At 44.8% G+C, this 22760-nt stretch overlaps 1 protein-coding gene across 3 annotated transcripts in view; it reads right to left on the reverse strand.

Moving 5' to 3' along the window:
* CHCHD3 (coiled-coil-helix-coiled-coil-helix domain containing 3) overlaps positions 1-22760 on the reverse strand; it is a 278284-nt gene that overhangs the window by 11743 nt on the left and 243781 nt on the right. For 2 of the 3 annotated variants that reach the window (XM_068272640.1, XM_068272642.1), the window contains one exon: positions 6982-7117. In XM_068272640.1, the coding sequence (XP_068128741.1) occupies positions 6982-7117 (136 nt within the window). Of the gene's footprint in view, positions 1-5175; positions 5304-6981; positions 7118-22760 lie in introns of those variants that run through there. The other variant, XM_068272641.1, reaches the window with a different exon arrangement.

Below are 22760 nucleotides of genomic sequence, written 5' to 3' on the forward strand. Positions count from 1 at the left end.
ACAGTGCCATCAGCAGGATTACAATATGCACAGTGCAAAGGGGGATATCCCATAAGAGCTTTTGTAAACAATAATTCCAAAGGTTTCAAACATTCAGTTAAATGTAACTAAATGATTTTAGTCACAAAACCTGCAAAAGGCTATGTCCAGAAAGGAACAGCATTTAATGATCCAGGATGAGAACAGAAACTAATCATTACTGTGCTCACTTTTACGCAGACAGCGGCAGGACATGAGTAAAGACAGTTATAAATAGAACCTGTCCCATACTATACAGTAATATGGAGAACACTATTGAGGATGCTGTCAAGGGAAGGTGGAAAAGCTGCCAAATGACAATAGGAAAAAGGCTGTCCCTCTATAAAAAAAAAAACCTTGCATTCTAACTGGTTTAAAAGAATAACAAACATAAATTTACGGTTTTTGCCAAATACAAAGCAGGTTAAGAACACACGAACAGGGATTTAACTACAGAGGGCCGGGCCACCCCACAGAATTCTATTGCCCGGACCCCCCACCCCCTGTATTCAGCTAACCCCCATCACGGTAGGCCAGGTCCTGTATGCAGAAAAGGTAGTACCATTATTTATCTACGGTAGGCTGTTCCTCTGGCCCCTGACCTGTTCAGGATTCCTCATCTTCTCAAGCCGACTGCAGCTTCTGCTGGCATTTGTAATCCTCAGCAGGCTTCACTCATGCACACGCCGTATAATGTATGCCAGGAGATCTAGTCTGGAAGATGAGAGTACAGCTCTGGGACTCAGAGGAGCAGCACCCTGTAGGTAAGTAATGGCAAGTAGCTGTGCTCTCCCCCGACCCACGCACCCTCAGCAGCACAAACCATAACAAACCTCCCTTTAAAAGAAAAAAAAATACTGCACAGTTCACTTTAAGAGTCAATCTGATATCTTTTCACACGGTTTCACAATGGGGCGCTGCGTACCCTGTAAAAACAGGATCACAAGGCAATAGTAGGGAAGTCGTATTATGTGTTACACATGTGATGTGACATGTGGTGCAGCATACAGTTCATGAAAAGAATGCTTCACGGCAACTGTAAATGCACACATTGTCCAGTACCGCACAGCAGTGTTCTCCTCAAGCCCAATAAGCCGGGTGCCTCGACTGGCTAGTTCTGCTGAGTGCCCATCTGTTATTGCTCTCTTATCCGAGCAGCACATGCAGAGGAAGTGGGGCCAGCCAGGAGAGCAGTGAATAATAAAAAGGAGACGGGATCACACACTTGCAGCTCTCCAATAGCAGAGGGAGAGTGTGTGATAAAGATCATGAGAGTCCGTAACATATTGTCTAATGTACCAGTTAACACTGCTGCTACCCCCTAGATGCTGCTGCCTGAATTACCATCATGCAAATCTAAATCATGTAATTCAGGCAGCAAACTCTAGGGGGCAGCAGCGTTGCTCAATGGTACATTTGAGGATTTTGTTTTCTTTGCTACTGCAGATGACACACAGGATGGAGAGCTGGGAGTGTGTAATTCTGCCTTCTAATTATTATTTACTCGTCTCTTGGCTGGCCTGGCCTCTTCTCCACATACTGCTGCAATGCCTGAGGTAAGCTGCTCTCGCCTAAACATTGTCTGTGTGTTTGTATGTGTGTCTCTACGTACAGGTGTGTGTGTGTGTCTGTATGTGTGTCTGTATGTGTGTGTGTGTGTGTCTGTATGTGTGTCTCTACGTACGTGTGTGTGTGTGTCTGTATGTGTGTCTCTACGTACGTGTGTGTCTGTATGTGTGTGTGTCTCTACGTACGTGTGTGTCTGTATGTGTGTGTGTCTCTACGTACGTGTGTGTGTCTGTGTCTGTGTGTCTGTGTGTGTGTGTGTCTGTGTGTGTGTGTGTGTGTGTGTGTGTCTGTGTCTGTGTGTGTGTGTGTCTGTGTGTCTGTGTGTGTGTGTCTGTGTGTGTGTGTGTGTGTGTGTCTGTGTGTGTGTGTGTGTGTCTCTGTGTGTGTGTGTGTGTGTCTCTGTGTGTGTGTGTGTGTGTGTGTGTGTGTGTGTGTGTGTGTGTGTGTGTGTGTGTGTGTGTGTGTGTGTGTGTGTGTGTGTGTGTGTGTGTGTGTGTGTGTGTGTGTGTACTAGGGTTGCCGCGATTTACCGGTATTACGGTATATCACGGTTTTACAATGCACGGTAATCACGGTAAGCACTTTTAGGAAATACCGGTTTTTGCTGTATTTCCGCATCTCCGCCACTGCTCCGGCATTGCCCTGCTCTGTGTCTCCCTTCCTAACAAAGGCAAGCTCCCAAAGCTTGTTTCTTGATTGCGGGAGGCTTGCCGATATGAGTGCAGGAGCTGGGCGGTGATGCGCGTCCTGTAATGACGCGGCCACGGCTGGAGCGCACACGGCGAATGATTTTCCTGGCAATGTATCTGCTTGTGTTTTTTTTTTTATTATTGTGGACTGTACCACAAAGGCAGAGGGGGAGTCACCAGGTCATTCCTGCAAAATAAATAGGCAAATGAGAAAAGGCAGCCCGTTCTCCCTTCTGCTAGATGCATGCAGCCCCCTGCCTCCCCCGACTGCAGAGCTGACATAAACACTGATACAGATCAGTGTTCAAAGGAATGTCCAGCGCTCCTCCCCCATGAAAATGATGAGTATGCCGCCCGCCTGGGAGAAGGAGCGAGAGACACACTGCACGTGGGGAGCTGAAGCTGTGTGAGAGGTGCTGTGTTTGTATGAATGCAGCCAGTGTGTATACGTACTATGGCATGTGGGTGTGAAGTGTCTGCCTGATGTATGTGTGTGTAATGTCTGAGCTATGTGTGTGTAATGTCTGAGCTATGTGTGTGTAATGTCTGAGCTATGTGTGTGTAATGTCTGAGCTATGTGTGTGTAATGTCTGAGCTATGTGTGTGTAATGTCTGAGCTATGTGTGTGTAATGTCTGAGCTATGTGTGTGTAATGTCTGAGCTATGTGTGTGTAATGTCTGAGCTATGTGTGTGTAATGTCTGAGCTATGTGTGTGTAATGTCTGAGCTATGTGTGTGTAATGTCTGAGCTGTGTGTGTGTAATGTCTGAGCTGTGTGTGTGTAATGTCTGAGCTGTGTGTGTGTAATGTCTGAGCTGTGTGTGTGTAATGTCTGAGCTGTGTGTGTGTAATGTCTGAGCTGTGTGTGTGTAATGTCTGAGCTGTGTGTGTGTAATGTCTGAGCTGTGTGTGTGTGTGTGTGTGTGTGTGCTCATGCCCAACGCCCCCCCCCCCTGTTCTACTCTGTCCCCCTACTTCTTAATGAAATCGCCCGCAGTGGCTTATCACAGGACTTCACCTAATTCATGTCCGCTCCACCCATTTGCATTTTATTTTTCAGCTCTGGTATCCTTTAAAGGAAACCAGAGACGCAGCATAGTGAACGTTTTATACATAACTGCGGCTTCCTCCAACCCATCATGCGCACAGATCCCTCCCACGCCGCCATCCTCAGCCTCTTCTATCGCTGTTACTGAGTCCCGTAACTTTGGCCAGTTGCGGCCAGTTTTACGCATGCGCAGTGCACTCCCTCCGTCTCTGGCAGAAAATAGTACTACGCCTGCGTAGTATTATTCTCCGCTGTAGAGAACGCACTACGCATGCTCAGACTGGCCGCGACTGGCTCAAGTTACCGTACTCAATACCAGCGATAGAAAAGGTTGAGGATGGCCGCGTGGGAGGGATCTGTGCGCATGATGGGTTGGAGGAAGCCGCAGTTATGTATAAAACTTTCACTATGCTTCATCTCTGGTACACTTTAAGGTGTATAGTAAAGTGTACCACCAGCATTTTTGAAGTGGACCTGAATTCAAAACGTCCTCTCTGCTCAAAGATATGCAACAGCAATTTCTTTCTTTGTTACAGCTAGTACAAATCCTAAAATAAATCTGCACAGTTTCTACTTCCTGATTCATGGAAGCAGACATATTAACCTACTGTGCTTTCCAATGGCCTTATTATCTGCCCTCTCTGCCATAGGCAGTCATGTGACACGGGGAGAATGAGATTTACTTTTGGTATTGTTTTTTTGACATTTAGAAGAGTAAATATTTCAAGCATGACAGGAGGACCCTAACCATTAAAGGGAAGGTCCAAGCAAAAAAAAAAAAAAAATGAGTTTCACTTACCTGGGGCTTCTACCAGCCCCATGTAGCCATCCTGTGCCCTCGTAGTCACTCACTGCTGCTCCAGTCCCCCGCTGGCAGCTTTCTGACCTCGGAGGTCAGGGCCGCATTGCATACATTTTTACGCATTCCAGCTAGTGCAGGAACAAAAATGTATGCGTTGCACCACTAACGCGTAAAAATGTATATGTTAATGTTCCTGCACTAGCGGGAATGCGTAAAAATGTACACAATGCGGCCCTGACCTCCGAGGTCAGAAAGCTGCCAGCGGGGGACTGGAGCAGCAGTGAGTGACTATGAGGGCACAGGATGGCTACATGGGGCTGGTAGAAGCCCCAGGTAAGTTAAACTCATTTTTTTTTTTTTGCTTGGACCTTCCCTTTAAGAGTTTAATAAAGAAGAGTTTGTTCAACTTTGACATTTTCTCATTTTTATAAGGGTAATTGTAATGAGAATAATTGAGTAATACCGTATACTGTAATACCGTGGTATTTTTTTTGACGGTTATCATACCGTGAATTTTCATACCGTTGCAAACCTAGTGTGCACACACAGCAGCACACAGTAATTATGTGGTAGAGAAGCCCACTCATACTCTGCAGGGGCCCCTGGAGAGCATTATCTATTTGGGAGACCTGGGGCTCTGGGCAATTGCCCAGTGTGCCCCTATAGAAGCATCTGCTTCCGATGCACCCCAATGCCAACGAGTCAATGTAATCATACTGTTACGATACAATTTCATTGCATGTGCTGTGCGATTACTTTGTGTGACACAATGCATTACAGCAGGTGACTGTAAATGTAGCCTTAATTCCGCAACACCTCCCAACATATATTTACTTTCTGTAGCATATTGCTCAAGACATTTATGTGATTAGACATCCATAGAATAGTGCTGAGCGCTGCCTGTAGATCAACTGATGAAATTCTGGAGTTCTTAGCTTTTTATTTAGCATCATCAGCACTATTCTATGGACTGCTAAGGATTTGAGTACTAAGGATTTTTTTTAAATAAAATTTTCAATAGATGGTACAAAATACTGAATCATTCATAGTAGTTTTAGGAACTTTTTATTTAGCATCATCAGCACTATTCTATGGACTCCAGTTGTATTTTTGGTGGATGGCATGGACTTCACAAGTTGGCAGTTCAGTGAAATTATCTCCACTTGCAGAAAATCATCTGAGCAGAAAAAAAATAGTATATGTCCAGTTGTCAGGAAATTATTTTTCTAAACCCTTATCCCAGTTTCCTTGGCATCTACAATCTTCTTTCTGAAAGCCTTAGTTCCTATGTGTTATATTGTTTCAACTTTCGCTTACAGCAGGGGTCTCAAACTCAATTTACCCGGGGGCCGCAGGAGGAAAAGTCAGGATGAAGCTGGGCCGCATAAGGGATTTCACAAAAAAAGTCAATCAGCAGCAAACCGCCACCCCCCCCCCCCCCCCCCTTGCATTGATTTTTATTTCAAAATCAAGTTCACACTGAAGCGAACTATTTTGCCTATTTTACCTTATAGTTCGCTTCAGTGCTTCCAATTACAAGTAATCCGCTGTGTCCCCGCCGCAAAACGAGGGCTGCAGAGCCCCCAAATTGCCCGGGGGGCAATCCGCCGGCATTTCCTGGAAGGGGCAGAGCTTTCAGCTTCAGCTCTGCCCCTCCTGACGTCAATCGCGGTGCATCGCCGGCTCTCCACGCCCCTTTCTGTGAAGGAAGAGAAAGGGGCGGGCAGAGGCGGCGATGCGCCGCAATTGACGTCAGGAGGGGCAGAGCTGAAGCTGAAAGCTCTGCCCCTTCCAGGAAATGCCGGCGGATTGCCCCCCGGGCGATTTGGGGGCTCTGCAGCCCTCGTTTAGCGGCAGGGATGCGGCGGATTACTTGGGAGCACTGAAGCGAACTATAAGGAAGCTTTTGCTGGCGCGGGCCACAAAATATTGTATTGAGGTCCGCAAATGGCCCGCGGGCCGCGAGTTTGAGACCCATGGCTTACAGGGTACCTAGGCCTTGTTAAAACCTAAAAAAAAAAAAAAAAATAAAAAAAAAAAATAAAAAAAAAAAAATGCTAACTGATCCATGGAACTAGCCGGATCAGGTAGCATGCATTACTTCCGCTTTCTTTAGTTTCATTTTTGTAAAAAAAAAAAATATAAAATAAAAATAGATCGTGACTACGGGGTCACAAAGATGCACCACACCTCATCACAAAGCAAAGAGGCAGGGGAGAAGCAAGAAGAGGCGTGGGTTAGAGGTGGGGAAGAGGCAGGATGGATGGGCGGAGAGGCAAGATAGAGGCAGGGAGATGCCCCTTCCCCTAATTTCGGGGGAGGGGGGGAAGGGGGCAGAGCAAAGAGGGGAAAGAAAGCAGCGCAGAGAAGACACAGAGGCATGTCATAAAGCAAAGAATATGCCTCTGTGTCCCATTTGTATAAAAAGCAAAAAAAAAAATAAATATATACTACTGAAATGAAAAACAAACATTTGTAAGTTCAAATAGGTAAAACATTTCTTAGGGACCTTTTCCACTTTCAATCGCTAGCGTTAGCGCTAAACACTAGTGATTGCGATTTAGCAAAATCCTTTTTTTCCCCGGCGATAGCGTTTGCGATTTTGCTATGCACTGCAGGGCATAGCAAAATCTTGGCAATAATCGCTCCGCTGCGCGATCACGTTTGTGTAAAAATCGAACCGCAGTAGTGGAAATAACCTACCGCGATTCCTATGTTATTTAGCAAACCCTAGCGATTTTAAAATCGCTAGTGATTTTCGCTTTTGCGATTCAGCAAACACAATCGCGCTAGTGGAAAAGGGCCCTTAGGATGCTCATACTGTTTTATACAACTGCACAAACATTCACTCTCACCTGTTTGGCATTATTGACACACTGCATGTACTGGCTGGCCAATGCAGAGCAGCTCAATGTCTGCCGGGGATTCTGCTGATAGCACTGGAGAATCTGAGTCTGCAGTTCAGCACACATTGGATGGGATACATATCGCCTGGGGAGGGGGAAAAAAGGAAATAAAATGGGTTAGCATTTAAAGTGTACTAAGGATTTTTTAAAATACATTTTCAATAGATGGTACAAAACACTGAATCATCCATAGTAGTTTTAGGAACAGCATATTACAATTAAGTTAGTGCAAACTTTTATAGTTTAAACTCAGAAATATGTTAATTTATGTAAATGTATGCAGCTTTGAATTGGACCAGTCAAAATAATCAGCTACTGCATTTGATCAGTCTAGGTTTAAAGGTAACCTGGGGGGAGTGGGAGATGGAGGCTGCTATACTTATTTCCTTTTTAGAAAATACCAGTTGCCCAGCAGCCCTGCTGATCTTCTGGCATCAGCACTGTTTGAGTCACAACCCTGTTACAAGCATGCAGCTAATCCAGTTAGACTAGTCAGAGCACTTGATCTGCTACATGAATATTCAGGGTCTATGGCTAAAAGTATTAGAGGCAGAACATCAGAGGGATAGCCAGGCAGCTTGCATTGTTTAACCACCTTAGCGGTATGGACGAGCTCAGCTCGTCCATTACCGCCAGAGCGTGCCGCTCAGGCCCTGCTGGGCCGATTTTGCTGAAATAAAAAGCAGCACACGCCGCCCCCAGCCGCCTGAGCCCTGCGCAGCCGGAACAAATAGTTCCGGCCAGCGCTAAGAGCTGGATCGGAGGCGGCTGACGTCAGGACGTCGGCTGACGTCACTCCGCTCGTCGCCATGGCGACGAAGTAAGCAAAACATGGAAGGCCGCTCATTGCGGCCTTCCGTGTTACTTCTGGCCGCCGGAGGCGATCAGAAGAACGCCTCTGGAGCGCTTTCTAGTGGGCTTTCATGCAGCCAACTTTCAGTTGGCTGCATGAAATAGTTTTTTTTTTAATTTAAAAAAAACCCTCCCGCAGCCGCCATGGCGATCTTAATAGAACGCCAGGGTGGTTAAACAGAAAAAAAAATTGGCAGCCTCAACACCCATCTCAGCTTATGTTCCCTTTAACCACTACAGGACCACAGGCTTACACCCCTATAATGACCAGGCCATTTTTTTTTTACAATTCAGCACACTGCAGTTTTAACAGTGTGCTCCATGGCCATACAACTTAGCACACAAATGAAACTTGCCTCCTTTTCTTGCCACAAACAGAGCCATCTGTTGGTGGCATCTGTTTGCTGCTGCGATCAGTATTTTCTTTTTCTTTGTTATGGTTTTTGCGTTGTTTTTTTTTTTACAATAAAAATGTCTATTTTATTTTATCCCTCCCTCCCTCCGACAGCCAATCACGGAGATTGCCTCTCATAGGCTTCAGCCTATGAGAGGGATCTTTTTCCCTGCCACCCAAGGGGACAGCTCAGTGGCAGAGCTCTCCCCCGTACATCGCTGCAGTAGATCGCATCACTGTACATGGAAATAAACAGGTTTTTTTTATATTTGTAACAGCCTTCGGTCCGCGATCTAGCAGGATGATCGCTGCGGCCGCCTCTCTCCCCCTGCAGGAATCGGCCGCGCTTCCTGCAAAGCTTGCGCATCGGGAGATGATGCAATTCTGCGTTAGGCGGTCCTGGGGAAGCCACTCTGCGGCCGCAATCCTGCGTTAGGCGGTCGCAGAGTGGTTAAGCTGCATAAATTATATTAACCTCCTTAGCAGTAATCCCAAATCAGACTCGGGATGAAAATCCGCAGCTCAGAGCGGTAATCCTGTGCCAGAGTGAGGGCTGGTGTTCTTGTTTTTAGGGTCTAAAAGCTTGTGAAAAAATTGCACGGCTTTTAGACTCTAAATCTGGAAATAATCATAACACCAGGAAGGTTACCATAAAATTTGCACCAACTTAAAATTATTAACTTAAAGCAAACCTGAAGTGAAAATAAACGTATAAGATGATTAATTGCATGTGTTTAACTTAAGGTAGTCTTTTACGTGCAACTAACGAGAGTCTAAAGTGTCCTAAAAATTAGGTTTTTACTTTAAAAACCTCTGTAACATATGCCCCTATTAAAACGCTGCATCTCCACGGTTAAAAAAGCAATAAAATCACCCCAAACTGTCTGGGGAATATAGCAGGGCTCCTTCTGCATAGAGGCTGCAGCTCTGCCTCTACACGCGACCATCAGCGTGGATCGCCGCCTCTCCCCACCCCTCTCAGTCTTCTTTCACCGAGAGGGGCGGGGAGAGGCGGCAATCAGCACTGATTTACGCACATGGAGGCAGAGCTACAGCCCGAAGCTCTGCCTCCTTAGGGCAGCAAAATCCACGACCAAGAAAGTAATGGATTTTGCCAGAGGAGTTTGGGGTGATTTATTCCTTATTAACCCATTCAGGTTCCGTGGTTTTCACGAGAGAAATGTTCACCTTCCATTCATTAGCCTATAACTTTATCACTACTTATCAGAATGAACTGATCTATATCTTGTTTTTTCCACCACCAATTAGGCTTTCTTTGGGGGGTACATTTTGCTAAGAGCCACTTTACTGTAAACGCATTTTAACAGGAAGAATAAGAAAAAAATGGAAAAATTCATTATTTCTCAGTTTTCAGCCATTATAGTTTTAAAATAATACATGCCTCCATAATTAAAACTCACGTATTGTATATGCCCATATGTCCCGGTTATTACACCGTTAAAATTATGTCCCTATCACAATGTATGGCGACAATATTTTATTTGGAAATAAAGGTGCATTTTTTCCATTTTGCATCTATCACTATTAACAAGTTTAAAATAAAAAAAAATAGAAATATTTCATCTTTACATTGATATTTAAAAAGTTTAGACCCTTAGGTAAATATTTACATTTTTTTTTTATTGTAATGGTTTTTTTTATTTATAGTAAACATTTTATTTGGGTAGTTTTGGGAAGATGGGGGGTTAACAATAGATTTATAATGTAAATGTGTGTTGATTTTAATTTATTTTCATTTTCAGGTGTAGTATTACTTTTTGGCCACAAGATGGCGGCCATGAGTTTGTTTACATGACGTCACTCTAAGCGTAACACACGCTTAGAGTGGCGCATCAGGAAGGGAACGGCCAGAAAAGGCGCAGCTTCCGAGAGAAGCTGTCGCTTTTTCAGCGGGGGAGAGGAATCAGTGATCGGGCTTCATAGCCCGATATATTGATTCCCTGACTACCGAATCCGCGGCCGGGAGTGCGCGTGCACGCGCGCGGCCGGGAGTGCGCGGGTGCGCGCGGTAGCGCACATGGTTTCTGGACGTAGTTTCTACGTCCAGAAACCAAAATAGGTTAAGCAGCTGGGATATGGTGTTTTAATAGGGGCAATGATGTTAAAGAGGTTTTTAAAGTAAATATCTCATTTTTAGGAGACTTCAGGGTCTCTTTTAAAGGACTTAATTTTAACACTTAATTCTAAAAAGCAGCAATGACAAAGTTGCCTTGCTAAGCTAAAAAACAAACACATAATGGCACTTTAACTTTCTAGCATTAAAACCTTATCAGAAGTAATCTCTGGCTCAGATACAGCTCTCATGGCTTCTATTAACTTTTCAGGAAAAATTAGTTACAGGTTATCTAACATGATTGCAAAAAAAGACAACTGCACCTGAAATCAGGGGAGGACTGGGCCCTTTCACGGCAGCCCCTGCCCAAATGCATAGCTCATGCCCCATGGCAGCCCCAGCACAAATGAGCTCATCCCAATATGGCTCCCACTAGGTCTAGTGTTCCCCACTTATGGCCTCCCTGGTGCCCTTCACTATCAATTTTATCCCCTGGTAGTGGTCCTCCTTCCTATGTGCTCCCCTTCATATAGTGAGTAGTGTGCAGAGGGATGGGCAGAGGCGTAGCTTGGGTTTTCAACTTTGTCAGGGACAAAGACAGTTTTTGTGCCCTCGCCTCAGTAAATCTGCTGACTCAGGTGGGTGTGAGGGAGCATCTAGGTGCTGGCTGGGGTGGGAGTTAGCATCTAGGTGCTGGGTGCTAGCTGGGGTGGGAGGGAGCATGTAGACACTAGCTTAGCATCTAGGTGCGGAGTGGTAGGTGTTGGCTGGGGTGGGTGGTAGGTAGCATCCTGGTGCTGGGTGATAGCTGGGGTGGGAGGGAGCATCTAGGTGCTGGCTAGGTTGGTTGGGAATTAGCATCTAGGTGCTGGGTGGTAGGTGTTGGCTGAGGTGGGAGGTAGTATCTAGGTCATGAGTGCTAGCTGGGGAGCTAGGTAGTAGGAGGGAGCATCTAGATGCTGGCTGTGGTGGGTGGGAGCATCTAGATGCTGGCTGGGGTAGGTGGGAGCATCTAGACGCTGGGTGGTAGATGTTCGGTGGGGTGGGTGGGAGGTAGCATCTAGGTGTTGGGAGGTAGGTGTTGGCTAAAGTGGGAGGTAGCATCTAGGTTGTGGGTGCTAGCTGGGGTGGGAGGGAGCATCTAGACACTGGCTGGGGGTGAGTGAGAAATAGCATCTAGGTGCCATGTGCTAAGTGTTGACTGGGGAGGTAGCATCTAGGTGATGGTTGGGCTGGGGGGAGTTAGCATCTAAGTACTGGGAGGGAACATATAGGTGCTGGCTGGGCTGTGGCAGTTAGCATCTAGGTGCTGGGTGGTAGCTGGGGTGGGAGGAAACATATAGGTGCTGGCTGGGGGAGGGGGGGGGGGGTTAGCATCTAGGTGCTGGCATGAGGGGAGGATACAGTGAGCATTGGGGGAGAAAAAAAAAAGTTCACAATTTTAAGCTGCATTCTACCCCGCTGTTGGTTGCGGCAGATGCAAAGCAGCAGCAACAGTCCAGGATGGAGCCTTCTTCCTCCAGCATACCGAGGCCACCCAATCAGCACTGTGCAGGCTGGCTATGGCTGCTTCCATGAGGGCAACATAGTTGACAGTGAAATCATGCTGCTGCCCAGACTGCTGTACAGGAAGCCGTAAAGAACAAAATTTATAAAAACCTCCTCTGGCGACCTGGACCCGACCTCCTCTAGACCTGTCTCCTCCACAGCTTAGCTAGGTGGCGTCTCCCCCTCCCAGCAATCCAGGACTAGATTCCCTCCGACTCCTCCAGCCAGCGAGCCCAGCCCCAGCAGAAGGCTCACTCTGACAGGCAGGCACAGGTTGCCACTCAGCAGATGAGTGAGCTGAGCGGCAAAGGCTCCAGGCGGGGGCGGAGTCAAGTCAACAAGTGAAGTCCCGACCAAATAGCGTGAACACGCTTACGCAGCACGCTGCCTGCATTGTATGTAGGTGACGCAGCCAAGGGCACGTCATGGCAGCCTCAGCCCCCCTGATTGGATACTTGAATTAGAAGGAGTGGATGGAGGCAAGCACGTGCATCTTCATTCATCCGCCTCCAGCCGGCCTGTAAAGTTAGTGTGTCTGACTCTGTTACAGGGGGCGGCCGGGCAGGGGGCTGACTTAGTTGGCTTTTGAAGTGAGCTGCCGTGGCAAAAAGTCGTGCGGGGCTGCGCGCACACAGCTCTCTCTATTGTGTCACTCACCGCCGACCTGCGGTCTGCACACCTGTCCTGCCCGCACACCGGCCCTAACTACTTAGGATTCGGGCAGCCCGGGGGCAATCGCCCCCTATGCCAGTCCGCGCCTGCCTGAAATGTTTTTAACTTTAATTAAAACAAAGCTGGATCAGCTTTAACCAAATCCTACGAAATGAGTGTTTATTAAGGACCTATTTGTGCACCTTTAGTGCAAATAGGGCACTTCTAAAAGTCCAAATATTGTGCAAAAATACATGTGCGTTATGGGAGCACGAGTGTGTTTGACTCCTTCAGCCTATGGCATAAAGTGGTTAAAATTAGACAGTAGTCATTTTAATATTCAATGCAAGATTAAACTTGCACCAATACATTTAACTGAACTAATAAAATGGCAAGTTTGTTTGCATCAGGAGTATTGGGAGCATCAGTCGTTATATTAGAAGCTCTCCCATCAACAATAAACAATCTGCTGATAAGAATAGCAAATCATGAAAATTAACAGCGTTTTCCATTTACTTTTTTCCTCTCCCAAACTCCACTGCAAAAATTAAAAAATAAGGCATAACTTAGGTTCCAGGTGGCATGTAAGGCAAATAGAACAACATTATTTTACAGAATGCCAGAGGTGACATTAGCAGAGACCCACACATCAACGCTCTTGACATGTAATAAATCAAATGAGCTTTCTCATTCCACAGTCAATACCCATTTCAGTCCCCTGACGTCTTGTCTGCTTATGACTAGCACTCATTGTATTTTCATATGCTTCCATATCCATTTCCAATCTCTTTAGGCACTCCAATGCGATATTGATGAGCATCAACAGAAATGGCTCCAGCTACTCCAGCAAAGTCTTAGAAATTTCCTTGATTAGCATACAAGGAAAAAGTGCTGGCCTTCTATTGATCTGAGGTATTTGTTATGCTGCTTAATGCACAGTTTTCACTTTTGGGAAATCCTTAAATGAGATTACTGTCAGACACTGGGTAGCCATAAAACACGGGGCAAGACACCACACCATGCAAGCTAAAAGGTACTGCAAAGCTTTGCTTATAAATTCTTCAAAGATAGATACATCAATTTAAATGTGTAACTTCTACGGCAATGCCAACAGTTTGTAATAAAAATAAATTCAGAAATACAAAATAGCTAGTTTGATCAATTTGCTTGTTCATAATTTTTAAAAGCTGAAATCTAAGGCAACACAAATAAATATTTAGTATGCTGTTTTGACAATCTTTTGGTTCACAAACCTCCCAGTTCCCACACAATGCCCAGTCTGATCTTACATTTCTCTTGTCATCTGACAACACATTGAAGAATGGATCAGTGACCTAAAACTGCTTACAAGTGGGGACGAACAGCTAAGAAAGTAAACAGTAGCAGCTACCGACTTTGCTATGCAGTGCATCAATCAAATGTATAGTCCGCAATTCTAAATCATCCAGGACTTAATTTGTGGGTGCTTTTATGAAGAGTTGGATGGCGATATTTATAGCTAGATAGCATCCAGAAAGTATTTACAGTGCATCACTTTTCCACATTTTGTTATGTTACGTTCTTATTCCAAAATGGATTAAATTCATTATTTCCTCAGAATTCTACACACACCACCACATAATTAAGTTTGAGGTTTTGGCAAATTTATTAAAAAAGAAACAAACTGAGAAATGACATGTACATAAGTATTCACAGCCTTTGCTCAATACTTTGTTAATGCACCTTTGGCAGCAATTACAGCTTAAGTTTTTGAATATGGTGCTTCAAGCTTGGCACACCTATCCTTGGCCAGTTCCACCCATTCCTCTTTGCAGCACCTCTTAAGCTCAATCAGGTTGTATAGGAAGCGGTGGTGCACAGACATTTTAAAGAGACTCTGTAACAACAAAAACCTCCCCTGGGGGGTACTCACCTCGGGTGGGGGAAGCCTCCGGATCCTAATGAGGCTTCCCACGCCGACCTCTGTCCCACGGGGGTCTCGCCGCAGCCCTCCGAACAGCCGGCGACTGTGCCGACTGTCAGTTCAATATTTACCTTTGCTGGCTCCAGCGGGGGCGCTGTGGCGACTTTCGGCACGGAAATAGACGGAAATACCCGATCTCCGTCGGGTCCGCTCTACTGCGCAGGCGCCGGAAACTTGCGACTGCGCAGTAGAGCAGACCCGACGGCGATCGGGTATTTCCGCCTACTTCGGCGCCGAGAGGCATCAGAGCGCCTGCGCAGGAGCCAGGAAGGTAAATATTGCGTCACGGCTGTACGGAGGGCTACAGCGAGACCCCCGAGGGACGCAGGACGGCGTGGGAAGCCTCATTAGGATCCTGAGGCTTCCCCCACCCGAGGTGAGTACCCCCCAGGGGCAGTTTTGTCGTTACAGTTCCTCTTTAAGATGTCTCCAGAAATGTTCAATCCACTTCAAGTCTGGGCTCTGCCTGGACCACTCAAGGATATTCACAGAGTTGTCCTGAAGCCACTCCTTTGATATCTTGGCTGTGTGCTTAAAGTCATTGTCCTGCTGAAAGATGAACCATTGCCCCAGTCGGAGTTCAAGAGTGCACTAGAGCAGGTTTTCATCTATGATGTCTCTGTACATTGCTGCAGTCATCTTTCCCTTTATCCTGACTAGTCTCCCAGTTCCTGTCACTAAAAAACATCCCTACGGCATGATACTGCCACCATTGCGCATCATTGTAGGGATGGTATTGACCTGGTTAGGAGCAGTGCCTGGTTTCCACCAAACGTGATACCTTGCATTCACACTGAAGAGTTCAATCATCTCATCAGACCGGAGAATTTTGTTTCCCATGGCGTGAGAGGCCTTCAGGTACCTTTGGCAAACTTCAGGCAGGCTGCCATGTGCCTTTTACTGAGGAGGGGTTTTCATCTGGCCACTCTACTATATAGGCCTGATTGGTGGATTGCTGCAGAGATTATTCTCCTTTTGGAAGGTTCTCCTCTCTCCACCTCTGGAGCTCTGAAAGATTGACCATCGGGTTCTTGGTCACCTCCTTGACCAAAGCCCTCCCCGATTGCTCAGTTTAGATTGACGGCCAGCTCTAGGAACAGTACTAGTGGTTTTGAACGTCTTCCAATTATGGATGATGGAGGCCACTGTGCTTATTGGGATCTTCAAAGCAGCAGACATTTTTCTGTAACCTTCCCCAGATATATGCCTTAAGACCATCCTGTCTCAGAGGTCTACAAACAATTCCTTTGACTTTATGCCTGGTTTGTGCTCTGCTCTTCGTATTGCTGATTTATTCCCACCTCTGGTCCGACCAGATAGGTTTATTCCAACTTGTAACGGCACAATCGTTAGCTCTGTGCAGGCTGCAGCCGCCGTACAGCGCAGGAAGGCACTGCACGGCTCTGTTGTTCCACGCTGCTTACTAAGGACCCCTGTTTTGAAGATGGCACAGCGACGGACACCTATTGTTGTCTGTTGCTGTGGTAACCAGCATTCGGCTTTTCAAGTGCGCAAAACGGCGGCGGAGTCAGCTAGCAGACAAGCGCTATTGCGGTGTCCTGCTTATGTACAAAATTATATTTATAACTATCTCCTTCCTGAAAACTACTCAGTGGCAAACAAAAACGATCTCCCTATGAGACACAAAGCAGGACACAGCAATAGCGCTTGTGTCTGCTAGCTGACACCGCCACTGTTTTGCGCACTTGAAAAGGCGAATGCTGGTTATCACAGCAACGGACAACAATATGTCATTAGCAAGCAGCGTGGAACGATAGAGCCATGCAGTGCCTTCCTGCGCTGTACGGTGGCTGCAGCCTGCACAGAGCTAACGATTGTGCCGTTACAAGTTGCAATAAACCTATCTGGTCGGACCAGAGGAGGGAATAAATCAGCAATACGAAGAGCAGTTACAGATGACTCCGGGTTACACAATGGTTTATGCTGAATCGGCGTCAGAAAGGTAAATCTGGCCGACGTGACTCATTAGCTATATATGAGTACTTGCAGTGTAAAAAATCCTTTTAATCAGTCACAATATATGACATTAACAATGCTACACATACACGTTTATGTTAAAGGGACTTAAAATGAAGAAATTAGCCATAGTGCCCCTTTAACTAGTGCCTGGTGCTTTTACCATGAAGCATGGAATATAACTAACACGATGAGCCACACGTTGCCATATACATTGCTGGGCACTGTAACAATGCGGTGTGACCAAGCCCATTTTCCCCACAGGGCTTCTTAAATTGTTCTTGATATTTCACTTTAAAGCCAGTTACACTCATCCAATTTTGATTGGCAAATTTCACCACTTCCATGTAGTACGAGAGCTTACATACACAATCTGTTCATAGTATTGGAAATCCGTTGGCCCTCATGCTACACGGAGGTTGTAAACTTGGTCATATCGATCATGGGCCAATAAAAATTGCATGTGTGTAACGGGTTATGGTTTCCTGAAGATTATTAAACTGATCACATGTTTTCATTGTCGTGTGTATTTACAAATCAATGTACAACGATTTCCTGTGCACTGGCAAAATAAAATATCAACTGTTTTAACATCTTATTACACTCTGCGTAGAGAAGAAGCTCCAATTTATCCTCCATTAAAAGTATTAGTGTGAAATAAATGAGGAAACTCAGGATTAATACTTTCTATGCCATGACCCTGCATAGAACTCATCCTAAAACTGTCAGCTGAACTAACCACTTAAAGAGACTCTGAAGCGAGAATAAATCTCGCTTCAGAGCTCATAGTTAGCAGGGGCATGTGTGCCCCTGGTAAAACGCCGCTATCGCGCGGCTAAACGGGGGTCCCTTACCCCCCGAAATCCCCTCCGTGCAGCCGGGGATCTCTCCCGGATTGAGGCAGGGCTAACGGCCGCAGCCCTGCCCCACGCGCGTCTATCAGCGCGTATCTCCGCCTCTCCCCCGCCCCTCTCAGTCTTCCTTCGCTGAGAGGGGCGGGGGAGAGGTGGCGATGCACCGCTGATAGACGCGACTAGAGGCAGGGCTGCAGCCGTTAGCCCTGCCTCTAGGAGCAGCAAAATCTACGGCCAATCTGGTCGTTGATTTTGCGCGGGGGGGGGGGGGGGGGGTTGGGGGTGAAGGGACCCCCGTTTAGCCGCGAGATAGTGGCGTTTTAGCAGGGGGTTAGCAGGGGCACGTGAGCTCTGAAGCAAGAATTATTCTCGCTTCAGTGTCTCTTTAAGCGATTAGCATCCTGTTACCATGGATAATTTCCAAGGCTTTCGTGTAAAGCATAATAACTTTTTAAAAGGTAGGAAAAGAATAAATCTGACAAATTGACAAAGATTAGAGTGGATGCTTTACACTTTCCAAATTTACATAACTTTCACTTGCTTGGCAACTCAAATAACCTATATAGTAGACTATAAAACGGGCTGGATTTTTGAGCGTAGCCACAGGAGACTTCCAACCAAGACACCGGCCAGCAAGTTACTGCTGCAACACCAGGATCCTCTGCCTCTCTCTCCCTTGATTGAACTTATTCTCGATTCTCTCTTCTGTCTTTCCTTTTTCTCTCTCTCTCTCTGCACTACGCTCTACCATGGACATAACGTGGGCGTCCAAATCACTGCAGAGCAGTTGAGTGCTCTAAGTGTGGCAACTCTGCTCACATTCCACTCAGATGACCCCTCTGGTGCTTACTAAATGCCACTCGATGTATGTTCTGCTGTATGTACAATTATTGTACCATCACCAACCCTGTATGTGTCAAACATTCTGACTACAACCTCAGTTGTACTTGGCGAAATAAATGTTTTTGGTTCTGAAAAAATACCCCTTACACTGTCTACAGAAGGCACAATTTTCTTTGACCTCTGTGACACTAAAAATCATAACAACTCCTCCCTTATTTGTTAAAACATTGAGATGAACATATGTCATACGTAGGTATAGACATTAGATAATGGATTGTCATCCTAATAGATGTGGCAGAAATTTTATGTTTATATAAGGCTTTTGAGAAAACCCAGATCCATCCTTCTTTGGGGATTAGGGGTCTGGCAATTTGATTTCCCTGTTGATCACTGTTGTATTCTTCCAGCAGCAGGCTCTACACCAGGGTCGTCAATCTCAAATACACAATGGACTGAAATTGAAAATTGGCACTAAGTTGTGGGCCAACCTCGATGTCTAATAGCCACCTCACCCCCGTAAACAATTCTCTGGTGTCTAATAGCCTATCTCCCTCCCCTATTCAGTTCCCTGGTGAATAGTTGTCCTCCACCCCCCTTTCTCCCCTATACAGTTAATTGGTGTCTAGTGGTCCTTTTTCTCCCCTATACAGTACCTCCCTGGTTTCTAGTGGCCCCTCTCCCTTCCCTATACAGTTCCTCTCTGGTGTCTAGTGGCCCCCCACCTTCCCCTACACAGTTCTTTCCTGGTGCCTAGTGTTCCCCCTCCCTCCCCTATATAGTTACCGTACTGCCTGGAGTTTAGTGGCTCTTCCTCACTTTCCTATACAGTTTCCTGGTGTCTAGTGGTCCCCACCCTCCCCTATACAGTTCCTCCCTGGTGTACAATGGCCCCACTGCCTTCCCTAAATATTTCCCTGGTGTCTAGTGTCCTCTTCTTTCCCCTATACAGTTCCCAGGTGTCTAGTGACCCCATCCCTCAGCTATACAATTCTCTGGTGTCAAGTTTCCCTCATTATGTGGCTTTATAGTTTCAAACCTTAGCCATACAGGCTTAATGTTCAGGTGCTTGGGGGCCAAATATAATGCAAAATGGGGGAACCACTTGCGAGCCAAAATTGATGAATTTTGAAATGAATGCTCTATATTGTCTTGTCATATAAAATGCAGAATAGTCCAATAGTCGTTGGACTGTGCCTTGCACATGTCAAAACTATTTTGTATATGTGCTTAAAGGGGTACTTTGGCAAAATGATAGCTTTTCAGTTAAGTAAATCATTAATATCTGCCAGAGGTCTGATTTTAAAAAAAAATGCAAAATGGCTTGTATAAGGTAGTAAGGAGAGACACATTACAGATCATAGATCTCTATGCAGCACGCCGGACGCCATCTTCCTGACGCAGCAGAAAGACAGCTCATTCACCTGTAGGGGAGGACAGTTGAAATAGCAGCTCTAATCGTTTTATTACCTCCCCTCTGCAGCTGATGTAGGAGTAGTGGCACATTCCAGCTCTCAGAGCTCCCTGTGCACACGGAAAGCGTTTGTTTTGATAGCTATGAGGTTCTGTGAGGCCCCCTCCAATAATATTAATTATTTATAAATATTGTAAAAATAAGCAATTCTATTAATAACAGTTTTTAATTTTCTATTTTCAACTGTTGCAGTTTCCAAAAATATTTATTTAGGATATATTAAAAATATACTTTTCTGAGTGTTAATTACATGTCTTGTTAAACTGGAAACAGCAGACAGTCCATTTGCTACTAAATTCACTGTAGATGCTGCGATAAAGCATCTGAAAGGTCCAGAAGCAGAACATTGCTAAGAGTCATAACAATAAGAAGCCTAAAACTAAAAATTAAATGTGACTGCCATATTATTTACCAAATTAATGTGCAAAATGACTTTTTACAAAGAAGAAGGTAGGGCTTCAGCTACATACACATTAGAAAGATATATCACTGTATAACAGTGCTAAATACTAATTTATATATTTAAGTCCAGAATGACTAAACAATAACCCAACCAAAATGTAAGCAACTCTTCTGTGACCAGCTTTCTTTACATATATCTTCCGATCTCCTCAGATGTGGAAACAAAATTGAAAGAAAAAAAAACATAATAGTGTATTATCGACTCAGACAAGGCTTATTCTTTACTCTTTCACCAGGAAATCCTTTCAAAGTGTAGTATCCACAACTTATTGCATGCCCAGTCACCAGCACTCAATGCAAAGCTTGTGTATATTCTCTAGAGCATGCTGCTGATTGTAAAAGTGTAGTATCCACAACTTATTGCATGCCCAGTCACCAGCACTCAATGCAAAGCTTGTGTATATTCTCTAGAGCCTGCTGCTGATTGTAAAAGTGTAGTATCCACAACTTATTGCATGCCCCGACGCCAGCACTCAATGCAAAGCTTGTGTATACGGACTAGAGCCTGCTGCTTTCAGACCAGCTATACAGGCCTGCGCATAATCTTCCTACCTCAGACTCTCCTCTGTCCTCTCCCTTCGTTTGTACTGCCTAGCTGTTAATGTTGATTTGGTCTGCATGACAGCGTGCCAAATTCAATGCCTCCACAGAACCCACGTCACTATTCTAAAACTCCAAAAGGCATATATAGTGTAAAACCTTTTATTTCTTGTAAAAAACAAAAAAGCCTTGGTGAGTCACAAGAATTACATTGGGCAGAGCTTGCAAGTCTGTGATTTATGTGGAAATGTATATTGAGGGCCTGCATGCAGATTGAGGCGGCTGCTGTTGGCTTTAAACAAAAGTGCTTTTTATGCTGAAGCTTATGTGAGTGCACTACTGCTTGTTTTTATAAGCAATAAAAGGTTTTAAACTATATGTGCCCTTCGGAGTTTTAGAAAAGTAATGTGGGTTCTGTGGAGGCATTGAATTCGGCACTGGTGGACAGTGCTAGTGTGACTGTTTCTATGCAACTCTTCATTACAGTATAAATGGTAACAGAATTGTGGGATTTCAATGGAGTATATTTACAAAAAGTGGGTGAAGAATGAGTGTTACGCAAATAGTTCAACAATTCACACTATACATGCGACGTCAATTATATTACTGGGTAACGATGACCAAATGAACTTGCTAAACACGTTACACAAACATCATAGGTGTGTGTATAATGTGAGTTGCACTATTTGCATAATACATGCAACAGTATGCATAATTGCCAATGAACTTTACATTTATGGATTGCACACATAACATTTACTGGCATATCATGAAAACAGCCCAATGGGTCTAGGTAGTTATACAATAAAATTCACTGCTTTGTGCAGACTTAGGAACCAATGGAGCAAAGAGAACAGAATTCTGTGTACCTTTTATGCCAAGCCATATAATCATATAATGGTTTCCAGCAAGTTTACAAAAATAGCTATAGCTGCTGCTGAATGAGGTCAAAAGAGAATATTTAATATTATTGTATAGTGATATGTCCTATAGATTTTATTTTTTGGTTACTAAAGTCGTACTGCCCTCCACTATTACCAAAGTCTGTTTTTGAGGAAATCCAAGTGATTAATTTAAAAAAAACAAAAACAAAAGATGCAACATTTTGAAAATCGAGGCTTATTTCTTCCCTTACACCACTGTGACATAGATCAATGGGTGGCTGTTTTTCTCACTGTGACAGATCAATAGGCATCTTTGAGGCAAATGATTATCAAAGTAGTTCACCCACCTTAAAGTGTACCCGAGGCGACATGTGACATGATGAGATAAACATGTGTATGTACAGTACACAACATACTAATAACCAGGCTGTTTTACTTGCTTTATTTTGCTACCCAAAAGAGTTAATTTCTAGACTGGGAAGTGACCGCTTCTGTCTTGTCTGTGCAATATAGTGAAAATAACTGATAAGCAAATTACAGCCATAAACGTTTTTCTGGCAGAATACAACATCTGAGCTTAGGGGAGAGAGCTAAAAAAGGTCAACAGTTCATGTATTTTAAGCCTGGAACACTAAACAGGCTGTAAATGATAAGAGTTACAGTTGGTAAAAGTTTTATCCCCCTTTGTAATATTTAAAAAAAAAGAATACCACGGTATACAAAAAAAAAGGTAATTTTTAAGAGAATAAATATAAAGACAAAGACAAAAACGTATATAGCGCTTTTCTCCTGGCGGACTCAAAGCGCCAGAGCTGCATCCACAAGGGCGCGCTCTATAGGCAGTAGCAGTGTTAGGGAGACTTGCCTAAGGTCTCCTGCTGAATAGGTGCTGGCTTACTGAACAGGCAGAAAGGAGATTCGTACCCTGGTCTCCCATGTCAGAGGCAGAGCCCTGTTTACCTCGGTGTATTTTTCAGCTCGGGTTCACTTTCATACTGTGGGCATTATAGGCAGTAGTTCTTTTAATCTATTTGCCAAATGTAAGCCAATGCTAATTGCTAATGTATTAGCAATACCGACTAAACATCGTGTCTTCTTATGAGGCTGGGGTTTCATAAATCTTTTGGAAAAAAGAACTTTGTCCTCCAGCTTGAATGACATTAACACTGTACCCTGCCTATTATCAATCTTTTTAAATGTGACCATATAATGACA

This window comes from Hyperolius riggenbachi, chromosome 3, assembly GCF_040937935.1.
Source record: "Hyperolius riggenbachi isolate aHypRig1 chromosome 3, aHypRig1.pri, whole genome shotgun sequence".
NCBI lineage: Eukaryota > Metazoa > Chordata > Amphibia > Anura > Hyperoliidae > Hyperolius > Hyperolius riggenbachi.